The 21,616-nt window shown below is 44.7% G+C and overlaps 1 protein-coding gene across 4 annotated transcripts in view; it reads left to right on the top strand.

Moving 5' to 3' along the window:
• BCAS3 (BCAS3 microtubule associated cell migration factor) overlaps positions 1-21,616 on the top strand; it is a 1,792,248-nt gene that overhangs the window by 480,005 nt on the left and 1,290,627 nt on the right. For all 4 annotated transcript variants that reach the window (XM_075336241.1, XM_075336239.1, XM_075336242.1 and 1 more), the window contains exon 14: positions 985-1,078. In XM_075336241.1, the coding sequence (XP_075192356.1) occupies positions 985-1,078 (94 nt within the window). The remainder of the gene's footprint in view (positions 1-984; positions 1,079-21,616) is intronic.

Below are 21,616 nucleotides of genomic sequence, written 5' to 3'. Positions count from 1 at the left end.
TCCTTCCTCACTGGAGGGACAATTTGAATTATATCCTGCAGGAATTTGCAATAATTCAGCTTTAGATAAGAATTATTGCACTTGGCCCAACAAAAAAATATTCAATAATTGCTGAGTATGACAGGAAAATGCAAGCAAACAGCAGGGTATAAAAGTGCAAACATGGCTGCTATACAGGGTATAACAGTGTAACCATACACCATTTTGAATATAATGTATAAACCATAGCAAAATGTGCATACTAACAACCCCGCAATATATGCTAATAAAGAGGCTTAAATATGCAACTGATGTAGATAAGATTTTTCTTGGCAAAAACTGTAAGAGTTACATACAAAATGTGTTTCTGAATAATGAGCAACCTAATATTCAAATGAGACTAATTACCTGTAGCCATGTATATCAGTGTAAGGTATTTCCGTCAGAAATCCCACCTCAACGCGCGTTTCACCTCCACATCTTGTTTCATCCGGAGGGCATAACTAGATGTAGTTGTTTTTGATGTGCGGTGTATTCATTTTTAGATCAACTAATTTAAGTAAAACTGAAGATTTTGTAATGAATGTAATATTAACCTTACTTTCATGTTATGGGTTATACAATCTTTTATGACACTCAGTCTTGTCAAAAGTTTTGGAATTGTTCATGTATTCCATGAGATAGTGATTAGAATCTTACTTTTGAAAGGGGGTGTACTCATTTATGCTAAGCACTGTATGATGTCCATATTCGTGCGTGGACCATCAAAAGTCGGATGTAAGAGACCAGCCTCTGTTTCGAACTTAAAATTTATAGTGAGAACCAATTCAATGATCCAAACCATCCTAACAGAAATAACTGATAAATTTAAAGATTTTAGACACCATATTCTGTAAAATATCTATAATAAAAAGTAATTACAGATGAAAAATTATTTCAGTTTTACCTTTTTTTTGTACATTAATCATTTTCATTTTCAGTTTTATATTACCTTTTATGTTGCAGGTTCTTGTCACTGAAGATTCAGATGGTGAAGGCATTGTTGCACATTTTCCAGCTCATGAAAAACCCATTTGCTGCATGGCATTCAACCCTAGTGGTAAGAAGCTTTAAGAATGTATATATTAAATTTTGATGTGGCCAGTTCAAAATTAAATGAATGTCCAATATGAGATTTTCAAAAAATAAAAAACTGAGGCATACTCGCTTGCCAGCAGCTTCTAGATGCGGCTCATTTCACTTCAGAAGCCTGCTCCGTCGGAAGAGGACTTCTAAAGCCTGTGATTGGCTGCAGTGGTCAAGTTACTAGAGACTAGAAGAACAAATCATCATCGACTGTTTCTCTGCTGACACTCTCTTCTTTTTGCTTTACAACTGCTGTCAATCACAGGATTCAGTGGTCTCATGGATTCTGAACAGAGCAGGCAGCACAGACATGGGGATCAGCCTGCACTGCATTCATTGGGTTTTTCTCAGACAACCCTTCACAACCGTGGATGTACTAGTACGTCCTAGATCATGTCCCTTGCTTCGATGCAGGCTCTCACGTCGAGCCCACATCTTTCCCTGCACATGTCGGCTGATCTGATCAGCCGATATGTACCTCTAACAGGCGCAGGTGGACCAGAGATCCTCCCGTGCCTGTTAACTCGTTAGATCAGAGAGATTGACAGCAGGATTTAACACGTGTCAGCAAGGAGCACATTATTCCGCACTCCCATTGGCGGCTCCTGATCACGTGATCATTGGCGACCGCGTGATAGTGGGCACTGATGGGTTGTCATGAAGTGTCACGCTGGTCTTTCCAGCGAGACTCATACTCATTTAAACGGACATTTTTTCCTTTTAGCATCTGAGGGGTTCATGCTTATTTTGTAAGTTTGCTTGGAGGCATTCCCTCAGGTGCTCTAAGTTACTAATTAGGCTGGGCCTTTAAAAGATCCCAGCATCCTTCACACAAGGCTTGTTATTTTCTCTCCTCATTTTACAGAGACAGCCTGTGTGTGTGTGGTCATACCATATCCCAGTTCCAGTAGCCTTCTGCAAACAAGGAGTAGGTTGCAGAAGCGGTTGTAGTTTTATTATTTCTATTTTATTTTTGGTGTTGTCCCCTGGAGGCGTCCCGCTGAACAGGTAGGGGGTCTCTAGACCAGGGTCCGGATAGGAGCCAAGGACAGGTCGTTGAGTCACGCCTCACTACTTTCAAGTATACCTGTGGCTTGAGGGCAAGTCATGGAACCCTAGCGTACATTTGTGCTAATGCTGAGGCACTGCTCTGTACAGCACAAGCAACTGGAAGATTACAGCTTCAAGTCCTCTAAGGGGACTAGTAAAAAAAATAAAAAGTAAAAAAAAAAAGTTTTTAAATATCTGAAATCCCCCCCACAAAGTTACAATAACCCCCCTTTTGCCCCCTCATTAAAAATTAAACAATTAAAAAACTAATACACCTATTTCATATCTCCGCATTCAGAAATGCCTGATCTATCAAAATATAAAATAAATTAATCTGATTGGTAAAGGGTGTAACAAGAAAAAAAACAACGCCAGAATTACATTTTTTTGTTTACTGCAACATTACAATAGGAGATGATAAAAACATTGTATCTACACCAAAATGGTATAATGTAAAATGTCAACTCAGGATGCAAAAAATAAGACATCGCTAAACCCCAGATGCCGAAAAATTAGAACACTATAGCCCGCTTTACACGTGTCGATATGTCATGTGATCGCATTTGCAATCACCCCCGCCCCCATCGTTTGTGCGGCACGGGCAATTTGTTGCCCGTGTCGCACACAGTCGTAATCCCCCGTCACACGTGCTTACCTCCTGAACGACCTCGCTGTGGGCGGCGAACATCCTCTTCCTGAAGGGGGAGGGACGTTCGGCGTCACAGCGACGTCACACAGCGGCCGGCCAATAGAAGCGAAGGGGCGGAGATGAGCGGGACGTAAACATCACGCCCACCTCCTTCCTTCTGCATTGCTGGCAGGACGTAGGTAAGCTGCAGTTCATCATTCCCGGGGTGTCAAACAAAGCGACGTGTGCTGCCTCTGGAACGATGACCAACCGGCGCACAAAAGGACGTTCGATTGAGTTTTGAGTATTGACAGTGAGTAATTTTGCTCGTTCACAGTCGCTCATTTGTGTTACACGCTACGATATGTCAAACGAGGCCGGATGTGCGTCACTAACGACATGACCCCGACGACATATCGTTAGATATATCGTAGCATGTAAAGCGGCCTTAAAGGTCTCAGAAAATAGCATCAAAAGCAAATTTAGGGTTTTTTTCACAAAATTCAGATTTTTGTCACCACTTTAATAAAAAAAACTATACATGTTGAGCATTTATGAACTCTTACTAACATGGGGAATCATATTGCCAGGTCAGTTTTACCATTTAATGGACATGGTAAATTATAAACCCAAAAAACCATTGTGGTATTGCACTTTTTTGCAATTTCACTGCATTTGGAATTTGTTTTCCTGTTTTCCAGTACACTATTTGATAGAATGGATGATATAATTCAAAACTACAACTTGTCTCACAAGAAAAACAAGACCTCATATGGCTATATTGACGTAAAAATAAAAAACTTATGGCTCTTGGAATAAAAGGAGGAAAACACAAAAAAGCAATAGTTAATAAAGGCTGCATCAGTCTATAATGCCCAATCTGCAGTAGTAATAATGAATGGTAACAAAATGTAATGATGACCTATTGTTTAGGAGGTCTATTGCTGTTTTTGTTGAGGGAAACAACAAATGTAAGGTGCTAATGGATTGTATCATTGGCCCCCAGGTCTGCCATAATTGTATTAAGTCTCAACAGTTGAAGGCTTCACACAGGTTTTGCACACAGACTATTGTGACATGAAAAGGATATTTTTTTAGAAAAGAGTTTTATGGTGTAAAAGTAGAAGGATACTCAAGTTAACATGTAACTTACATCACACATTAAATGTTTTTAATTTTTTTTTCATTCTAGCCTTATAAAAAGTTCTACAGATTAGCCTAAGACACACGGCATGAAAATCGGACCAAGTGGAGTGCGATAAAACATCGCATTTCACTCAGACCAATATTAATCTATGTGTCAGCACCCATGAGCGATTATTTTCTCGGCCCCATTTGGACCGAGAAAACAATCGCAGCATGCTGTGACTGTAATGCGCTCCTGGTTTCTCTCGCACCCATTCAAGTCTATGGGGCGAGAAAAATCGCACTGCACCGGTGTACAGCGAGTGCAGGGCGACAATGACAATAGCCGGCTACGGAGGAGAAAGGGAGATAAATCCCTCCCTCTCCTCCGTGTCGGCCCGCCCCTCCTCAGCACTGGCCCGCCCCTCCTCAGTATTGGCCCGCCCCTCCTCGTCACAGGATGTGTCATGCTCACGGGGCTGGGAAGGAGGACGCCGATTGCACAAGATGGGAAAAGGCGCTGGACCGAGAGCAACGACATCCATCGGACTGGACCACCCTCAGGTAGAGTAGAATAAAAGTTGTTTTTACGTTGTACAGAGCGACCTGGGCACTTTCTATGCAGTATTCTGGAATGCTGTATATAAGGGATCACCTGGTGACAGGTTCCCTTTAATTCCGCCATCTTCTCCAGTTCCTGCCTTTGTGTATATCTTTGCACTCGTCCAAATTAAATGCTATCGTGAATGAGGACAAAGTCTTGAGGCATGCTTACCACTGCCACATATAGTATAGTGAGGATGACTAGCCAGCGGCTCCGAGAGGAATAAAGTGTACGAAGGGGCTGCTGTTACAGCCAGGCAACTTTTAAATGCTATTAACCCACAAATTAATCCTAATCTGCATGGTAATAGCGTTATCTGGCATGACAGGTTCTCTTTAAGAATATAAATTTTTAACACAAAAACCTGATTTAAATAAACAACACAATTTTCTGATGACACATTCCCTTTAAGGGGATGAAGAGCATTGTTCTGTATATCAGCATATAAACAGCTGTCATACAGTAAGTGACAGTCTATATGGAGGGGGCATATTTTTTGTAGGGTTTGTATCTCAGTTGCCATGGTTGTAGGATGCTTCACTGATAATGATGCAAAGGTGAACCTTTTCCCACTAACTTAAAAGTCATGGGTCACAAGCGTGTAGAGCAGAAATTTGTAGGGAGGAGTCCCTTCACTTATCAAACGTTAAAGTTTTGTAACTAGGTGAGCTTCAACATGTTAATTGACCATGTCTGGAAAACCTTGTCCCATTTGTCAGTGGATAACAGACTATGTAATTAACTGTCTTGTGGTCACGAGCAGACTATGCTTAACGGCTAACGGCAGCTCTAGAGAGATATTAATTAAGGAAAACCAAAGAGGAGCTCTGTTTGTAGGGGCTCTAGCTATGCAATACTCTTGTTTTGTATATAAAAAAACCCCAAACATATAAAACGTTAATAACATATTTCATAATATTTTTCAATACCTAATAAGCCTTGATATTAAATATGGTATACTTGTGTTTTTGTCTACTAAGACGTTGAACATTTTTTTATTTTTGTTCTCCTCTTAACATGATTTACTATGATTTAAGATTATTTACAACATGATATATGTTTAAGGCTCTATTAACCCTATGTTTCTGAGCCTAGTTTGAAGAATAGATTTGTACAGGAATGAGTATTCCCCTGTATTGTGCAATATACTCGTAAGCTTCTTTTTGCCAAATAAGTGTCCTTTTCATTTATGTTTGACAGTTATATCTACACATTGTTTTTGCCAGCATTGAAATGCACAGACTAGAATATTCAGTACTGCAAAAAAGTAGATACTAAAGGGAACCTGTCACCAGATTTGTCCCTTATAAGCTGCGGCCACCACCAGTGAGCCCTTTTATACAACATTCCAGAATATTGTATATACAGTAAGTGCCCAAGCCGCTCTGTATAACGTAAAAACACCTTTATCATACTCACTAAGGGGACGGTCCAGTCCAATGGGCTTAAAAACTCTCGGGACGGCGCCTCCTCTCTGCTTTGATCGTCGTCCTCCTTCCCAGCTCCGTGTCGATGACACCGCGTCCTACAGTGCCTACAAGTAGTATTCAACCCCCTGCAGATTTAGCAGGTTTACACATTCGGAATTAACTTGGCATTGTGACATTTGGACTGTAGATCAGCCTGGAAGTGTGAAATGCACTGCAGCAAAAAAGAATGTTATTTCTTTTTTTATTTTTTATTTAAATTGTGAAAAGTTTATCCAGAGGGTCATTTATTATTCAACCCCTCAAACCACAAGAATTCTGTTTGGTTCTCCTAAAGTATTAAGAAGTATTTCAGGCACAAAGAACAATGAGCTTCACATGTTTGGATTAATTATCTCTTTTTCCAGCCTTTTCTGACTAATTAAGACCCTCCCCAAACTTGTGAACAGCACTCATACTTGGTCAACATGGGAAAGACAAAGGAGCATTCCAAGGCCATCATAGACAAGATCGTGGAGGGTCACAAGGCTGGCAAGGGGTAAAAAACCCTTTCCAAGGAGTTGGGCCAACCTGTCTCCACTGTTGGGAGCATCATCCGGAAGTGGAAGGCTTATCGAACTACTGTTAGCCTTCCACGGCCTGGACAGCCTTTGAAAGTTTCCACCCGTGCCGAGGCCAGGCTTGTCCGAAGAGTCAAGGCTAACCCAAGGACAACAAGGAAGGAGCTCCGGGAAGATCTCATGGCAGTGGGGACATTGGTTTCAGTCAATACCATAAGTAACATACTCCACCGCAATGGTCTCCGTTCCAGACGAGCCCGTAAGGTACCTTTACTTTCAAAGCGTCATGTCAAGGCTCGTCTACAGTTTGCTCATGATCACTTGGAGGACTCTGAGACAGACTGGTTCAAGGTTCTCTGGTCTGATGAGACCAAGATCGAGATCTTTGGTGCCAACCACACACGTGACGTTTGGAGACTGGATGGCACTGCATACGACCCCAAGAATACCATCCCTACAGTCAAGCATGGTGGTGGCAGCATCATGCTGTGGGGCTGTTTCTCAGCCAAGGGGCCTGGCCATCTGGTCCGCATCCATGGGAAGATGGATAGCACGGCCTACCTGGAGATTTTGGCCAAGAACTTCCGCTCCTCCATCAAGGATCTTAAGATGGGTCGTCATTTCATCTTCCAACAAGACAATGACCCAAAGCACACAGCCAAGAAAACCAAGGCCTGGTTCAAGAGGGAAAAAATCAAGGTGTTGCAGTGACCTAGTCAGTCTCCTGACCTTAACCCAATTGAAAACTTGTGGAAGGAGCTCAAGATTAAAGTCCACATGAGACACACAAAGAACCCAGATAACTTGGAGAAGATCTGCATGGAGGAGTGGGCCAAGATAACTCCAGAGACCTGTGCCGACCTGATCAGGTCTTATAAAAGACAATTATTAGCTGTAATTGCAAACAAGGGTTATTCCACAAAATATTAAACCTAGAGGTTGAATAATAATTGACCCACACTTTTATGTTGAAAATTTATTAAAATTTAACTGAGCAACATAACTTGTTGGTTTGTAAGATTTATGCATCTGTTAATAAATCCTGCTCTTGTTTGAAGTTTGCAGGCTCTAACTTAGTTGCATCTTATCAAACCTGCTAAATCTGCAGGGGGTTGAATACTACTTGTAGGCACTGTATGTTATCCACACATGTTGGCATTTCGGTCCTACACAGGCGCACTTTGATCTGCCAGATCGAAGTTTTGTAGTGCGCACATGCATGGGGTCTTTGACTTTTCCTTGCATCTGCGCAATACAGTATTTTGATCTGGCCTCAGGAGGGCGAATCAAAGTGCACTTGCGCAGGACCGTAGTGCTGGCTTGTGTGGATGACGTAGGATGCACTGGACCGAGAACAGTGACACCCATTGGACCGGACCATCCCGCCCCGTAAGTGAGTATAATAAAGGTTTTTATGTTAAACAAATCGGATTGGGCTCTTATACAGTGTGTCCACCCATATCTTGTCCACCGCCATTAACTTGAGAACGGCGGCAGCTATAGGCATAGAAGTGGTGTCTAGGTATAGTAAAATAGCCATGCGCTACGCAATTAAACCACCTATTGCGCCACCTGGTGGAAAACAACGGAGTTAGCATTTTTATCTCGCAAAACAGAACGAGATACAGAAAAAAAGTGAATTAAAAAATTGTAGGGCATCATGAATCCAATACTAATTAATACCTTGCATACAGAAATGCTATGATATGAAACCCATGACCCCCCCCCCCCAAAAAAAAAAACATTGTATGCTGGTCACGCATATGGCACTCATTTAACTTTGATGCTCAAAGTGGCCACCGTCAGCTGCAATGCACATCTGGACTCTGGATAGCATACTGTATCTTGCTGCACGTTGTGCAATATGGTAGGTGACACATTTGCACAAGCATCTGTGATACGTCGTCGTAGGTCCTGCAATGTTGGTGGAGGGGTCGCACACACCTGCTGTTTGATATGACCTTACAGAAAGAAGTCCAATGGGGTCAGGTCAGGTGAGTGTGGAGGCCACTCCACGTAGCCACCATACCCAATGACTTGTAGGAAGGTCTCCATGAGGTATCGCTTCACGTCCGCAGTCTTGTGAGTTTTACACGTTTTAATCATAGCATTTCTGTATGCAAGGTTTCGATTCGTATTGAATTGATGATGCCCTACAACTTTGTATTTAACTTTTTTTCTCTATCTCGTTCCGTTTTCGAGATAAAAATGCTAACTCCGTTGTTTTCTACCAGGAGGCGCTATAGGTGATTTCCTTGCGTAGCGCATGGCTACTGTACTATACCTAGACACCACTTCTATGCCTATAGCTGCTGCCGTTCTAAAGTTAATGGCGGTGTATAGGATATGGGTGGACATGCTACATAGAGCATTCTAGAATTCTGGACTGAGACCAGCTGCACCTATCTGACCGGGACTGCCCCCTAGGTGAGTATGATAAAGGTGTTTTTTTACATTATACAGAGTAGCCTGGGCTCTTATATATAGTATTCTGGAATGTTGTATATCCTCTTCACGACACATGATGTATTGGGTACGTCATGGATCGTGTGAGATTAATCCCCACGGGCTGCCGTGGGCAGTCCGCAGTGAGCCGCGCACATATCAGCTGATTTCAACAGCTGACATGTGTGCCTGCCAGGCACGAGTGAAATCGCGTTCCATACGCGCCTATTAACCCCTTACATTTTTCTGTCAAATTCTGACAGCGAGATTTATCAGCACGCTGCCATATGGATAACTTACCCACCCCCATCAGAAGTCATGTGGTGTGATCACGTGACTTCTTGTGGTTGCCATGGTACCACAGGGTCATGTGATGACTCCTGTAGCTATCATGAGTCACTTTACTTTCTCTCAATGCCAACAGAGGGCTGAGTGTGAGAGAGAAGCAGCTTTTCTCCAAATCTCAGCTGTGTAGCTGTGATATGGAAAAATGGAAGATCAATTGATCGGCTGATTGTTATAGTCCCCTAGATGGACTAGTAAAATAAAAAAAAAGTAGAAAAAAAAGTTTTAATAAATTAAAAAAAAACCCCTAAAAGTTCAAATCACCCCTCATTCAGCCCATTGAAAATGAAAGGGTTAAAAAAATAAAAAATATTCACATTTGGTATCGCCGAGTTCAGAAACGCCCGATCTATCAAAATATAAAATCAATTAATCCGATCGGTAAACAGCGTAGCAGTAAAAAAATTCCAGACATCAAAGTTACGTTTTTTGGTCGCCACAAATTTTACGCAAAATGCAATAAATGTAGCATCTGCACAAAAATGGTACCATTAAAAACGTCAGCTCGAGACACAAAAAATACTGTAAGCCATCACTGAGCCATAGATCCTGAAAAATGAGAATGCCAGGGGTTTCTGAAAATGGCACAAAAGTGCGCCACTTTATTTGGACAAACTTGTGAATTTTTATTACCCCTTTAGATAACAGTAAACCTATACATGTTTGATGTCTACAAACTCGTACCGACCTGAGACATCACACCGACACATCAGTTTTATCATATAATGAACATGGTGAATAAAATATCCCACAAAACTATTGTGTGATCACACTTTTTTTTGCAGTTTTTCTGCACTTGAATTGTTTTTGCTGTTCTCCAGTACACTATATGGTAAAACTCATGGTTTCACTTAAAAGTCCTGCAAAAATCAAGCCCTCATATGGCAAGATTGACGGAAAAATTAAAAAGGTGACGGCTCTCGAAAGAAGGGGAGCAAAAGAAAAAAGAAACAACGGAAAAACAGAAAATCGCTTGGGGGTGAAGGAGATATAAGAGCTTACTGGTGGTGGCAGCAGCTTATAAGGGAGAAATCTGGTGACAGGTTCCCTTTATGCATTTACTACAAAGAAAGTCATTAGCAGGCACATGCAGCTATTGTGTTGTTTTTAGTGAAACATTTCACAGAAGTATTCACTTATAGCGTGTGATCAATGGACCTTCCCCACTGGAACACCCCATAAGGCTTTGCTTATTTTAGTGACTTGAGGACAGGGAGTGAGATTGGAGAATTAAAGGGACTCGGTCAGCACAGAATGACTGAAGCCAATTGCAGGCACTTGAGGTATTATGACAGAGCCAAACATTTCTCTGCACCTTCCCACCTGCTGATTTTCCCTTCATCTCCATAGCCCCTCTTCTAGGCTTGACACCTCTTATTGATTACTTCAATGCCGCGTATTTTCAATGTTGTCCCATAAAAAGAAATAATAAAATATTTACTAAATATGAGGGGTGTACTCACTTTTGCAATATTCTGTCTATGTTTTACAAACTTTTTTTTTAGCACTTAAATATATAAAAGAACCATCTATCCATGCTTTGGTCTCGCCATAATCATACTGACTTGGAGAATCCTGTTTTCAGGTCATTCTTACTATACAACTGTGTGAAAGCAAAATCCCCAAACCTACAGCAGAAATGTATTTCACCATTTTACCCCACTTGGAATTTTTTTCCAATGTTTCATAGTAGAAAAGGAAAAGTGAAAAATTACTTGCGAGTAAAGGAGTTAATTTAATGTCCACAGTGTTACATTTATAGCTGTACCATGTTTTCCTAGGCAGCCATATTTGTATTGTATTAATATATTCTTATTCTGGTCACTTTAGAGGGTTAAGCATTTTTTTAAAAACTTTTTAAATTCAAATACTGTAGTTTTGATATTATTTATATATGTTATTTACTGACTTTTACGCAATTTTTGAAGTTAACGCCAGGGGGCAGCATATGTTAGGTAGTTTAATGTACTCAGCTTACAAGTAAAAGTTACACATTCTATATTAGAAATTGTTTAATCTTCAGCCAAGATGCATTTCCAAATATGGCTGCATTACACAATTCCATTTCTAAATTAATTGCTTTATATTTTCCTTTATAAAATAAAGTTACAGCTTTAAACAACACTTTGGAGATTTTACACTGAAATGTTTAACACAGCTTATTTACGGATCATTATCCCTTTTTCCAGTGACCTGGCAGTGCCTTGGCGTCATGAAAGGCAGACACCCAGCACTGATTACCCTTATGTGGTTTATTACAATCTACAATTCAGTCCTATGGGACCTCATGCCTTTTACCCTATTATCAATCTGAGCATTAGTCTGCTTATTACATTTGAGTTTTTATATGGATTTTTACTCTTATTTTACATTTTTCACTTGTAATTTTATTACAACGACACATTCATCTAACAGAATGGCTTAAGGAATTGATGTAGGGATACTGTCCGTACTTACGTCCATGAGCGATGTGTACTTTCTCTCATTTCTCTTTTATTGTCCTAAATAAAAATGTCACTCTTTTATATTGATCTGATAAAAAAATATTATCAGATTGTAATGTCAGAACTTGGTAGTTATACTGAGTGCACTTTCCTCCCTCTTATTTAAAAAGTAGCTCATGGGCGATGGCTGGGGTGCTATAGCTGCCACTGTAATGCATACAAACATTCTAAATACTTGACAGATGACTTGTCCCACTGGTGGGAGTGGACCCACTGCACCACGGGTCCAAGCTTACCCTGAAAGGTCTGTCAAATCGACTACCTCATCTTCACTAGAGTCTTTGATGGTGAGGGTAGGTTGTGCTGGAAGGTAGCTGCCAGGTACCATTCCAGGGCAGCTGACCCCACAAGTCAGGAATGCAGGACAGACTAAGGTACAGGCAGGATGGGTGGAACAGACTGGTAGGCAGGTACTGACAGGACAGCTGGTACAGATTGCATGGCAGGTACTAGCTGAATAGCTCGTACAGACTGGACAGCGGGTACTGGCTAGATGGCTGGTGCAGACTGGGACACAGGTATAGATGTGTAGGAATGGAATGGACTCTGGGATTTAGGTACAGGAACACAGGACTGGAACAGACTCTTTAACTCGGGTACAGGAACACAGGTTACCATACACAGGGCAAGCACAGGATATCGGGGACCTGACAACTAGCAACATGCAGCAGCTGAATGCACATGTTGCTCTGACAAGGCTGAGAGGAACTTCCGAATTACGCTCGCTGCCCCTTTAAAAAAAAGGGAGAGAGCATGCGTGTTCCTGGGAGACCTGTGCGGCGTGTGCAGGCTCCAGGAACAGGAAGCTGGGGCAGGGAAAGAAGGCACAACAAAGAGTCCAGGAGGGTGAGCGCGCCACCATTCCTGCAGGGTGGAGGAAGTGGGAAAGTAGAGGGGTGCTGGCGCAGACATTACAACTTTTATTCAATTAGCAATGAATGAATGAGATCCAGCACTGTGTATTTTAATGTTATCTTACCAGTTAAAGAAAGATTCCAAGCTTGGTAAAATCATAGATGTGTGGTATAGCACTTTTATGTCAATGATTTTAGCGTAAAAATTTTGCATAGGGTATCTTTATAGCACGGAGAGAGAGCAGATTCTTTTTTTATATAAACTTTTTTCTACGCACTTTCACAAGTATTTTATATGTTGTAGGAGCTATAACAGCTTATTATGTGAAGTTGGATTCTGAGACCGCCTCTGATCGCTCAAAAGACTTTTCAGAAGTGCTCACTCAGTAAGCAGAAACACCAAGCTCCTGAAATAAGCATGTGCACAGATTGGCATATATATCCAGAGCCTTACTGTAGGGTCTAAGGAGAAGCCTGCACTCCCATCAGCATTTAATTTAACCCAAGAAATCCCAATAATTGGCACAGTTCATTCTTAATAGGACCTCCAAAATTTGCTGAGCACTACTATTGGTTGGTCTTCAACACTCCTATTTAAATGGGTATAATTCATAATATAATCAACAACTCTCAATTCAATCAGGGCCTTATTTCTTGGCATTGGTGGGGCTCCAGCAGTCGGAATTCCCAGCGATCTAAAAGTTAACTCTATCCCACAGATAGTGGATAACTTTCATGCATATTTTTTTGACAACAGAGTTGACTGTAAGAACTTCTGACAATTGAGGGACTAGATTGCTGCCTATCTGCAATAGAAAATTTAAAGGTGTTACTGGATTCTTTCTTGTGACGTTTTTTTGGAGAATTTAGCTCACCTGGGAGAACTCACTCAGGTTTCCTGTCAAAAGCAAACAGTATTCCAGAGTCAATTGAAAAATAAGTTTTGCTAAATATATTTCCACTTTTTTCTGTTCTTAAAACAGCCACATAAGGGAACTCAGACGGAACCCTGAAATAGTCAATGGAGTCATTCTTCTTCCATATGCATCAGTTATGCAGCTGATCCATTTTTAACATGAAGTCTGTTCCTAAAACAGAACAAACAAACTGAATTCCTGAACACAAGTGTGAATTCAGCCTAAAGGCCCAGTCACACACAACAACTTACCAGCGATCCCGAAAACGATGCGACCTGAGAGGGATCGCTGGTAAGTCGCTGGGCGGTCGCTGGTGAGATGTCACACAGTCAGACCTAACCAATGATGCAGGAACAATACAGGTTGCAGTAGCGACCTGTATAATGATCTCAGCAGTCACTGTGACCCTGTCACACAGTGTCAAACATAGCGATGTGTCCTGCCCAGCAGGACATCGCCTTTGAAGAAAATGGCCTGGACCATTCTGCAATGACTAGCGATCTCACAGCAGGGGCCTGATCGCTGGTAGATGTCACACATAACGAGATTGCTAACGGGATCGCTACTGCGTCACAGAAACCGTGACTCAGCAGCGATCTCGCTAGCGATCTCGTTATGTGTGACGGTACCTTAAGAAGCCCAGAGGTCCTAAGGTTGTGGCCACTTTAATACCTCATAGAGTGTTTTAGGATCCAAATGAAGTCATTCATTGTTCAGAAGTCACATGTCCCAGGAAGGGAAGAGTCCTCTTTTGAAAGAGATACTTATCTTTTTTATCATATAGATAATTTTCAAAGGTAATGCAACATAGTGTGTACAGAACTCTGATAGGAGTGCAGATCTTGAAAGCACACCAGGATATCATACACCACAACTAAGAGGTACTTCTCACATAGCGAGATCACTGCTGAGTCACAGGTTTTGTGACGTACCAGTGACCTCATCAGCGATCTCACTGTGTGTGACACTAAGCAGCGACCTGGCCCCTGCTGTGAAATCGCTCATCCTTCCACAGTGTTCTGGTTCATTTTTTGGTTGTCGGGCTCTCGCAGGGCAGCATGCATCATTGTGTTTGACACCTTATGCAATGACCTCGTTCACGACTCACGTAGGCGTGCATCTTCGTTGTTTTCCGCGCCCTCTCTGTTCCAATTTGTGATCGCTGGTGCGTTCTGATTGGCCGCTTCCATCCTCTGTTCTGGCTTGTAGATCGCAGTACATTTCAGAGGGCTGAATTCACTTGTCCCGGACCGCGTGTAGCAGCAGATCGTAATACAGTCCATTCTGCATTGGGACTGTAGGATGGACAAGGATGGAGAAGGATGGAAGCGCTATTATGTTGCCTTCTCTAAAGGCAAGGCCGCAGTTACGACCACCAATCGGAGCAGAGGGGGCGTGGAAAAGGCAATGTAGATGCACGCCTATGTTACTAATCAAGATTTGAATCGTGCTATGTGACAGGGTCCCAGCGACCATCGTATCGTTGCTGCGTTGTTGGGAAGATCTGACTGTTTGACAGCTCACTAGCGACCCTGTAGCGACGTACCAGCGACCCTGACTAGATCATATCATGGTCAGAATCACTGGTATGTTGTTTAGTGACGGTACACTAAGAAAAGAAACCTTTAAATATGTTGCTGCCAAATTCCTAGAAGACCGTAAAGGTGTTATCGAGTCTGGAAGGCATGACAAGATTCTTTAATGCTATTTGTAATCAGAAGATGATCTATTATTTAAATCAGGTTTTTGTGTAAAAAATATGTCAAGTTTTGTAACTAATAAAGGAGCCTGAAGTACTTGTACCTGGACACAGAGGCTTATTCTGGGCTAGTATAGGAGCTGGTGATGCAGCAGAAGGAGACTGAGATTCCAAGTGCACTCAGCTATTTTGTATACCGCGGAATAACATTTCTTGACAAGTTTACTGACACATAAAATCAGCAGCAAAGTCAACACCTTCATGTAGTGGAATATCATCTGAGTCTATGGCCTGAATACTGTAGGAATTATAAAAAGGCTTTCTGGGGAAGTCGTGGGACCCATTGGAGGCAGCAGACTTGCATATTGTCCACACTGTTCAGTGCAGTCAAAGAGATTACGTTGTTATTACCCTTTAACACCATACGGGTATTTGGACTTCAATGCAAGTAATCTCCACCGTAGTAAACCACAGACTATCACAACAGCTGATAATGGGTAATGCAAGAAGGAGAATTGTAAAGTGTAGTCAGCCAGACCAAGGGCAGGGCAAACAACAGATAGGAACAGAGTCAGAGTTGAAGCCAAGTGAGTAACCAGTTAGACAACTCAAAACTTGACAGAAACCAGAACTTTAAAGGGGTATTCCATCTTCAAGATCCTATCGCAATAGTAATAATAATATTAGCAAATAACTCCAATAGAAATGTAGTATTGTTCTCCTCATTAGCTATATGGCTTACCTCATGTGCAGGGCATTGCAGTACCTTTGATATCCATGGTTATGACCCTAGCAACTGTCACCTTCTGAATGGTTGTAACCACAGATTCCTAAGCTACTGCAATGCCCTGCACATGAGGTAAGCAACATAAGTTTAACACGCTTGCTTTATTCTATCAGTCTCCTGCGCGGCTGTAACACTACTTCTGGGGTTGCTCATTAACCTCATACATATGCACTGCTTTCCCAGCGCCTGTGATTGTTTGCAGTCAGACCGCTCCCCCACCCTGTGTGACAGCATATCTGACTTCTTGCAATCACACATGCTGTCTGTGTATATATAGTAGTGTAAAAATAAATACATAAATAAAAAATTGGCATAAGATCCCTCATATTATGATACCCAGCACAGGTAAAGCATATGGCTACAGGCTGCAGCCTCCAGCCGTGTGTTTATCTTGGCTGTGTATCAGAATAAGAGGGACCCTATGTGGCTTTTTTAAAAATTATTTAAATAAATAATTTTAAAAAATAGCGTGCGGTCTGATACCCAGTCATGATAAAGCCGACAGCTGGGGGCTGGTGTTCTCAGGTTGGGGATGCCCATGGTTATTGGGCCCCCCAAGCTTAAAAATAGCAGCCTGCAGCCACCCAGAATTATCACATCCATTAGATGCGACAATCCTAGAACTTTACCCGGCTCATTCAGATTGTCCTGGTGCAGTGGCAATTTGGGTAATAAGGGGTTAATCACAGCTCACAGCTGCCACTAAGCCCTATATTAGTAATGAAAGGTTTCTATGAGACACCCCCCCATTACTAAACTGTAAATAAAAAGAAATAAACACAGGGTTAGGGCGCTGTCTGACTACAACCAACCACAGACACCAGGACTGCCGGTAGGCGGGGGAAGCAGTGCATATGCATGTGGTTAGTGAGCGGTTGGTTGTGCAACTGAATTTGGATAGTGTGGGATGGCATGATGTACAGTAGCCATAAACCTTCATTCCAAGTACCCTAAAGCCTGGAGTAACATTGATTTGGTGATGTAACCAGTGATACGGCCATTTCTCCAAAGTGTGTCAGTAGCCATTTTTTTACTTGATGACACCATGCCGGATTTTGCTTATGCGTTTGTGAGCAGTCTGCATCAACTAAACAAGCCGTCGCCTTCAGGTTCTTTGTACTTATCTCCCATCTAGCACAATTGGGATGTCATTAGTTGGCAATTACAAAGGGAGCTGCCAGCAATGTATGTTGATGATTTGCATGGCCAAACAACATGGCAGAACATTCTTAAGACAAAGATTAATACCCTAATTGATACCAAGCCAAGGAATGCAAATGCAAGCTTTTCAGCACATGGTGCTTAATAAATCAAAATGTTGTTTCTATTCTTTCACCTTTTGCATATCACCAACTTGTCAATTGATTTGGTGATTTTTCATAACTTCTAATTCTTGGGACATCAATTTCATTGTTGGGTAGTGTATTTCTCTCAAAATTCAGAGATTAAGGGCTCGTGCAAACGACCCCATATACAGTCCGAGTGCTATTCGTAAAAAATCAGATTGCACTCAAACCAGTGTTATTCAATACGTTAATTTCTGGTATTAGTCTTCTACATTTGGGTGTCCGCCTGCAGAAAATGTATATGCCCGAAAATGGTGCAAGACAGAGCACACTCTAAAGTGGGCTTTACACGCTGCGACATCGCTAATGCGGAGTCGTTGGGGTCACGGAATTTGTGACGCACATCCGGCCGCATTAGCGATGTTGCTGCGTGTGACACCAATGAGCGATTTTGCATCGTTGCAAAAACGTGCAAAATCGCTTATCGGTGACATGGGGGTCCATTCTCGATTATCGTTACTGCAGCAGTAACGATGTAGTTCGTCGCTCCTGCGGCAGCACACATCGCTATGTGTGACGCCGCAGGAACGAGGAAGCTCTCCTTACCTGCCTCCCGGCCGCTATGAGGAAGGAAGGAGGTGGGCGGGATGTTATGTCCCGCTCATCTCCGCCCCTCCGCTGCTATTGTGACGCCGCACGGACCGCCCCCTTAGAAAGGAGGCGGTTCGCCGGTCACAGCGACGTCGCCAGGCAGGTAAGTATGTGTGACGGGTCTGGGCGATGTTGTGCGGCACGGGCAGCGATTTGCCCGTGTCGCGCAACACATGGGGGCGGGTACCCACACTAGCGATATCGGGACTGATATCGCAGTGTGTAAAGTAGCCTTAACTCCGTCTGCTCCATTTTAGTAAATATCCTTGTCGGTGTATGCATCCGAAACATGTTTTGCGGGGGGGATAGATGGGGGTTTGGACGGATGCCCCGACAGGACCAGTGAACGTATGTACAAATGCAATGTAAAAGTGGCCTTGCAGTGGTGATCTTATATTATGCATAGTGGTCAGTGTTGTCTGTGGCCTTATAAAGGTTGGCAACTACTGGACATGCCCTATTTAAAAGTTGTACCTTACTTACCATTCCTGGGTCCATGTTTGACTATCTCCTACTGCTCCCAGTATTTGATATTGATGGCAGCACTTACGTTATATCAACAATGTAATTACTAATAAATCAGAGCTGCTGATCACTGATTGATTGCCACAATGTCGATGTGACATCAGTGCAGCAGCCAATATCAGATACTGGGAGCAGCAGCAGAGACTCATCAATGGACCTGGGGACAGTGAATAATGCATGCTTTATATATATATACATATATATATATATATATATATATATATAATTGCCTTATTCTGTCTGTCTGTCTGTCTGTCTGTCTGTCTTGCTCCAAAATTGTGTCCTTACGGTGACACAAAGCTGATTGGCCGCTGGGCTCGCCTTGGCCCCGCCCCCCCGCACGGATTGGCTGCTCGCCCAGGCTGCGCCCCCACACGGATTGGCCGGCCGCTCGCCCAGGCTCCGCCCCCCCACAGATTGGCCTCTCGCCCCGGCACCCTGCAGGCATTGGCAACTCGGCCACGCCCCGCCCCCTCACGCAATGCACGCTAGCTCTGTCCCCGCCCCCCCCACGCATTCCCCGAACCGACACGGTCACGAAGCCACGACTACCAGGTGAGTACTGTACCCCTGGGAGCCCACATCAGCGTACGCTGCCAAACCAGCCGACGCATACCCTCGCATTGCTGGGGCTGGCCGGCGTATGCTGGTGTGGGCCCCCGTGCGAGCGGGGGACGAGATACGCTGGTAACCATGGTAGCATAGTTACCAGCGCATCAAGGTCCTGCAGCGGCGGAACATACACACATGCACACACATAACAGCACACACACACACACACACATACACACACATCAGATCACGCTCACTCTCACACACACCTCACACACACATCACATCGCATCCACACATCAAGGTCCTGCAGCGGCGGAACATAACCACACGCACATACATAACAGCACACACACACACATACACACACACACATCAGATCACACTCACTCTCACACACACCTCACACACACATCACATCGCATCCACATACTCACAACATCCTGGGATATCGCTTGCTTCTCGGCGGCGATACTGTGCTGTGAGCTTCCAGGACCTGCCGGAGGATCACATGGCCAGAAGCATGTGGTATCTCCGGATGTTGTGAGTATGAGCGCGTATGTGCAATATCGTCAATGTGTGTGTGCGTGAGTGTATGCGATCGGGTGTGTGTGAGTGTATGCGATCGGGTGTGTGTGAGTGTATGCGATCGGGTGTGTGTGAGTGTATGCGATCGGGGGTGTGTGTGAGTGTATGCGATCGGGGGTGTTTGTGAGTGTATGCGATCGGGGGGTGTGTGTGTGAGTGTATGCGATCGGATCTGTGAGTGTCGGCAGAGGAGCACGGCGTGCTGGAGGAGGCTGGGAGGAGAGAGGCTGATCCTGGGGAAGGCTGGGATGGGGAGGCTGAGAGAAGAGAGGCTGATGCTGGGGGAGGCTGAGGCTGGGGTAGGCTGGGAGGAGAGAGGCTGATGCTGGGGACCGAAAAGGCTGATGCTGGGAGGAGAGAGGCTGATGCTGGGGGAGGCTGAGGCTGGGGTAGGCTGGGAGGAGAGAGGCTGATGCTGGGAAGAGAGAGGCTGATGCTGGGAGGAGAGAGGCTGATGCTGGGGGAGGCTGAGGCCGGAGGGAGGCTGAGGCTGGGGTAGGCTGGGAGGAGAGAGGCTGATGCTGGGGACAGAAAAGGCTGATGCTGGGAGGAGAGAGGCTGATGCTGGGGGAGGCTGAGGCTGGGGTGGGCTGGGAGGAGAGAGGCTGATGCTGGAAGGAGAGAGGCTGAGGCTGGGGGAGGCTGAGGCTGGGGTAGGCTGGGAGGAGAGAGGCTGATGCTGGGGACATAGAGGCTGATGCTGGGAGGAGAGAGGCTGATGCTGGGAGGAGAGAGGCTGATGCTGGGGACAGAAAAGGCTGATGCTGGGAGGAGAGAGGCTGATGCTGGGATGAGAGAGGCTGATGCTGGGACAGAGAGGCTGATGCTGGGGACAGAGAGGCTGATGCTGGGGACAGAAAGGCTGATGCTCGGATGAGAGAGGCTGATGCTGCGGGTAGAGAGGCTGATGCTGGGAGGAGAGAGGCTGATGCTGCGGGCAGAGAGGCTGATGCTGCGGGTAGAGAGGCTGATGCTGGTGCAGCATGGGGGATGGAGCACGATGGGGGGTGCGCAGCATGGGGGATGGAGCACGTTTGGGAGTGCGCAGCATGGCGGATGGAGCACGTTTGGGAGTGCGCAGCATGGCGGATGGAGCACGTTTGGGAGTGCGCAGTATGGCTGATGGAGCACGTTTGGGAGTGCGCAGCATGGCGGATGAACCACGTTTGGGAGTGCGCAGCATGGCGCATGGACCACGTTTGGGAGTGCGCAGCATGGCGGATGGAGCACGTTTGGGAGTGCGCAGCATGGCGGATGGAGCACGTTTGGGAGTGCGCAGCATGGCGGATGGACCACGTTTGGGAGTGTGCAGCTTGGCGGATGGAGCACGTTTGGGAGTGCGCAGCATGGCGGATGGAGCACGTTTGGGAGTGCGCAGCATGGCGGATGGAGCACGTTTGGGAGTGCGCAGCATGGCGGATGGAGCACGTTTGGGAGTGCGCAGCATGGCGGATGGAGCACGTTTGGGAGTGCGCAGCATGGCGGATGGAGCACGTTTGGGAGTGCGCAGCATGGGGGATGCAGCACGATGGGGAGTGCGGAGTATGGCGGATGGAGCACGTTTGGGAGTGCGCAGCATGGCAGATGGACCACGTTTGGGAGTGCGCAGCATGGCGGATGGAGCACGTTTGGGAGTGCGCAGCATGGCGGATGGAGCACGTTTGGGAGTGCGCAGCATGGCGGATGGAGCACGTTTGGGAGTGCGCAGCATGGGAGATGGAGCACGATGGGGGGTGCGCAGCATAGGGGATGGAGTACGATGGGGAGTGCGCTGCATGGGGGATGGAGCACGATGTGGAGTGCGCTGCATGGGGGATGGAGCACGATGGGAAGTGCACACCTCCCCCCAACACAAACACACCCACACGCGCGCGCACTGCACAACACACCACACACACACACTGGGAACCACAAACAACTGCCCTACACAGACACCCACACACACAGACAACGCTGCACAGACAC

Source organism: Anomaloglossus baeobatrachus, chromosome 2, assembly GCF_048569485.1.
Source record: "Anomaloglossus baeobatrachus isolate aAnoBae1 chromosome 2, aAnoBae1.hap1, whole genome shotgun sequence".
NCBI classification, from domain to species: domain Eukaryota; kingdom Metazoa; phylum Chordata; class Amphibia; order Anura; family Aromobatidae; genus Anomaloglossus; species Anomaloglossus baeobatrachus.
This window is presented reverse-complemented; position numbering and strand designations above follow the sequence as displayed.